The sequence below is a fragment of the Miscanthus floridulus genome, chromosome 14 (genome assembly GCF_019320115.1).
Source record: "Miscanthus floridulus cultivar M001 chromosome 14, ASM1932011v1, whole genome shotgun sequence".
Lineage (NCBI taxonomy): Eukaryota > Viridiplantae > Streptophyta > Magnoliopsida > Poales > Poaceae > Miscanthus > Miscanthus floridulus.
In genome coordinates this window covers 91,813,523-91,818,257 of record NC_089593.1, presented here as the reverse complement: position 1 = coordinate 91,818,257, position 4,735 = coordinate 91,813,523, and the positions used below count along the sequence as shown (strand labels likewise).

At 44.1% G+C, this 4,735-nt stretch overlaps 1 protein-coding gene across 1 annotated transcript; it reads right to left on the bottom strand.

Moving 5' to 3' along the window:
• Nucleotides 1–2,021: 2,021 nt before the first annotated feature.
• LOC136506092 (auxin-responsive protein SAUR71-like) lies at nucleotides 2,022–2,713 on the bottom strand. Its single transcript, XM_066501221.1, has one exon. The coding sequence runs from the start codon at nucleotides 2,685–2,687 to the stop codon at nucleotides 2,346–2,348; it is 342 nt and encodes a 113-aa protein (XP_066357318.1). The 5' UTR covers nucleotides 2,688–2,713; the 3' UTR covers nucleotides 2,022–2,345.
• Between the last annotated feature and the right edge of the window lie 2,022 nt (nucleotides 2,714–4,735).

The window sequence follows — 4,735 nt, the reverse complement described above, 5'->3', positions numbered from 1 at the left end:
AAATCCATAGAATTTGACTTGAAACTATTCCTAAGCTATTAAACATCACTTGTTCACAGATAAAAACAAGAATAAAACATTATAGTGTGGGATTGTCGCATGGCTGAATTTAGGTTGTCTGTGTGGAAGCAGGAAAGAAGGGAAAAATTTGGCCGATGTCAAATTTTATCGGACCCTGTGGATAGAAAGGAAATTTCGAAAATTTTCGTGAATTTCGGCCGATAAAAAAAACCTTGCTTACTTGTCCTTGTTGGTAGAGCTAGGTACATTGTCGATTATTAGGCACTCCACTGCTGGCCAGTACGTACGTGCACGTGTACGGCAAGGACACGCACTTACAAATGTACAAGCGCGTACGTAAGGGTACTGTCACACACTCACCTGGAGCATATATATATATATATATATATATATATAGTTAGTTAAGCTGTTGCTGTCCACTGTGTTATATGCGGATGCGATCGACTTGCATGCTGTAAGGACGAGCTGATCATGAAAGCGATCCAACACACGGATGTGTTAGTACGTAGCAGCAGTGTCCTGTCCTATATGTGATTGTCGGCCAGGGGCGGCTCGCAGCGCAAGTGTCCGATCATCATGGCCACAGCAATGGCAGTAGCTAGTTGTGTGCGAGCTGATGAGCGCGCGGTAGCGTGGCTAGTTAGGTACTTATTGCTCCGGTTAAAAAAAATCGTTTTTGTTATAAATCTGGATGGAAGTTGTTTGTTTAGATTCATAGCAAAAATGACATTTTTCATGTAAAGGGAATAAGTAAGCATGGGTTTGGATTGCGCATGTTGTACTGTATTGGAGTGGGTTGGTCCTAGATTGCTAACAGTTTGGTTTGAAGACTATCAAAACTAGTTCCGAAGAGTAGCAAGGAGGGGCGAGCGAGTAGCCGATCCTGCACCAAGGACCGAACGTTCGAGCAAGACGTGACAAGGTTTATGAAGAAAGGGTGAGAGGCTGCGCGACAGCATGGGGCCCAGTTGTCATAGTCTCAACAACCCACCGCTATATTTTCTTCTAACCAAACATAAGACTAGAGTGGATCCGTCCTCGATCTGAACCAAACACAGAATGAATTCAACCCAACCCGCAAGTCCAACCCACGTCGTCCCAAAACGAAACGCACGCTATCTAACTCAACATCAGCTAGCTAGTTAACTTTTTCCTATTGGTACGACTGATGGCAATAAAGATGTCTGTGTTGACGACATCTTGTCAGTTTAAAAGTGTACGATGGTAGATTGAGGAACGCCGCTTGCCCATAGAATATAACACCGTTATATTTTAAAATGAATTCAGAAAAAAAAATACGAGCATTCGTGTTAGTAACTGTTAAGTCAAGGTGTGTGTTAAACCTAGAAGAAGAAAGGGTGAGAGGCTGCCAACCAGCATGCTGGCCCAGTTGTTATAGTCTCAACCAACCTCTATATTTTCTTCAAACCAAACATAAGACTAGAGTGGATAGGATCCACCCTCCGAACCAAACACAGAATGAATTCAACCCAACCCGTAAAACCGAAACAGATCCAATCCATCCCACATCATCCCAAAACCAAACACACGCGATCCGACTCAACATCACATCAGCTAGCTAGTTATCTTTTTCCTATTAGTACGAGTGATGGCAATAAAGATGTATGTGTTCGTTGACGACATCTTGTCAATTTAAGAGTATATATGATGGTAGATTGAGAAATATCTCTCTTGCCAATAAAATATAACACCGTTATATTTTAAAATAAATTCAGAAAAAGGAGCATTCGTGTTAGTAACTGTTAAGTCAAGGTGTGTGTGTGTTAAACCTTGGTGGGCAGGCTTAAGTTCGAGGCCTAGCTATTTAAGGACTAGCTTGTCACTTTATTGCTACGCTCCAAACAGAAACATAGAAATATGCAAATATTAAACAAACCATGTGAAGAGTTAGGATGCTCAAACTAACTATGGAGTTTGCAAATGAGTGAATACTGAACACGCTACTTATATATGAGCGTGTATATATGTAGTCATCTTAATATCCTTCGATCGACATATCCATAGTACCATTATTACTAAACAAAGGAAATTGAAGCTAATAACTAAACAAGAGCAATTCATACTAAATCCCTCGCCTCGACCTCTCTCTCTCTACTAGCTCGTTGCAACACCAACAACACCCAAGAGGAGGGAGGGAGGGAGCCATATGGTAATTAATTAACAAGAAAAAAGGTAAAAAATCAACAAAAGCCCAGGCCTCAAAACTGGGGCCTAAGCCCACGAGCCCAGCCCAGCAACCCGCTAGGGTGGCCCGGGCCAAGCGCTACCGTGCCGATAGAGCTGCGTTCCTCCTCCGATGGATCCTACTCGCCCTCCTCGTCGCCGGCCACGGACACGGACGCGAGCGCGCGGCGGAAGACGGCGACGGGGCAGGGGATGCGCAGCGGGCCTTGGTGGCGGTACCCGTACTCCTGCGCGGCGCGGCCGAGGAGGTCCGCGAGCGCCGGCGCGCCCAGCAGCTCGGTGCGCACCAGGAACCGCTCCTCCGCGCCCTCCGCGCCGCCGCCCACGTGCACCGGCACGTGCCCCACCGGCACCCCCTCGTGCGCCTTGCTGCGCTTCTTCCTCGCCGAAGATGACGACGACGAAGGCGGCGGTGGAGAGCAGTCGCCGACGCGGGAGAGCCGCCGGATCAGCTGCCTCATGGTGTGGTGAGCGAGGAGGCGTTTTCTTCTGCGTACACGGGGTGAGTGATGCGAACTGCGGGGAGGAGGCGCCATTTTATAGCGTGGCTCCTGGGACACTGACGTGCGGGTCCCCGAGGTTCCTGGGCCCACGGATCAGTGGGGTTGCCGGCGTACAAGTGGTGGGGGGTGGGTGGAGGGTACAAGTGGGTGTACGGCGTCAGGTACGACACCTTTTCAGTTTCCTGCTCTTTAATTCCTTTTCCTTTCTTTTTCGTTTCATTTTTAGTATTTTAAATTTCTGTTTAAAAACAGGAGGAGAATATTAGCAAATCTCGGTGGGCAAGCTTTTGTGTGTGCAGTGGGGTACAGGTCTGCTGTGCTGTGGACCGGCACTTTGCCGTACGTGTCGCTGAATTGCTGGGCCGAAAGAGACCTGTGACACCATGGTTACCAAACTATTAGTGTACCCGGCTCACATTGAACATTTCATCTATTTCTAGCTACCATATGCAAGCAATAATTTCTTCTTCCTCGTCATTTTCTTTGCGATCATCCTCTTCCTCTACCAAGGCTGTGTTTAGTTCGGGAAATTTGAGAATTTGGCTACTGTAGCACTTTTGTTTTTATTTGGCAATTAGTGTTCAATCATGGACTAATTAGGCTCAAAACGTTCGTCTCGTGATTTCCAACCAAACTGTGCAATTAGTTTTTTTTCGTCTCCATTTAATGCTCCATGTACGTATCGCAAGATTTGATGTGATGGCTACTGTAGCATTTTTTGGGAAACTTTTTGAAAACTAAACACAGCCCAAGATGAGTTTTTATTGATACGAATAGAGATTTTGTTGGAAAAACCACCAACAATTTCTTCAACAGAATCTCCAAATATTTTCATTCTGTTTTCCTGGTGTCTTGCTTGTCAAAGATAGAGAATGGAGCCAGCTTTCCAAGTGCCAAACAAGGCATAGACAAATTGTTGGAGGGTTGAGAGATATAAAAAGAATGATTTTATTAGAATGGTTCAATCCAGAGAGTTGGCTTAAGAAAAACTGTTGGAGATGCTTTTTTCGCAATCTGCTAGCAGTGTTTTTGGGTCGTTCCAATCGGCTTTATATGCTTTTCAATTTTAAACGAGTTTGATGCTTGTGCTAAATACATGTGACGACCTACTTTCTTGCACATATATACGCTGAACTTTTAACCGAAAGTGACAATACCTGGCAGTCATATATATTATTATTACCCAGATGCATCTTAAATAATGACATGCATGCAATGATTACCGTAGTTTTTATTCATCCGTGGTTATCCATAGCGCACGGATTAGTTGACGAGTTTTCTCTATCGATCGTCGATCAAGCGAAAGATACTCAGATGGGACCGCATGTGGGTGTGCAACAAACAACAGCGACTTTGTGTGCATGCATGGACAAAACCCAACCAACTCACCAATGCAAGGAAGCTTTTTGTTCTCGCTGTTGCTAGAATCTACTCCCTAATACAGTGCATTTTAGGAATTTTAAGACAAATTATGAGAAAACATAAAAAACTCATGTACCATCATTTTTTTCCTAGTCAGATGCTATCAACAACGTGATTAATGGTGATTGGTTGATAAATGGAAAGTATTTAATGTAAAATTGGTTTTTGTCCTCTAGAATTTATTATATTTGAAGACAAATTTTAAATGCTATAATGCGCTATATTACAGGACGGATGGAGTAGCTATTAGCTAGATAAATAGGTAAGTTGCTCATTAAATTCATGGTAAATTATTAATTATTGTTGACACTTAAATTGGGCCTAAGCCAATTTAAATAGGCCCATGACAATTTTAGCCCAATCTAAGGAAAACTTCATAAACACTACTGGAATCGCGCGATTTGCCTAGTGCCGTAGGCACTAGGCAAAGGCCCAGAAACACTAGGCAAACAGTTTGCCTAGTGTCACACTAGGCAAGCAAGGGTTGGCAGAGGCGGACTAGACAACATGATAATAGTACCATAATGGTTTTCCTATGGGATAAGACCACCACTACCCCTTATAAAATAAGTGGTACATGGCCG

Excerpts from the sequence above, each read along its gene's own strand:
- LOC136506092 (XM_066501221.1), bottom strand. The coding sequence starts at position 2,687 with ATGAGGCAGCTGATCCGGCGGCTCTCCCGCGTCGGCGACTGCTCTCCA.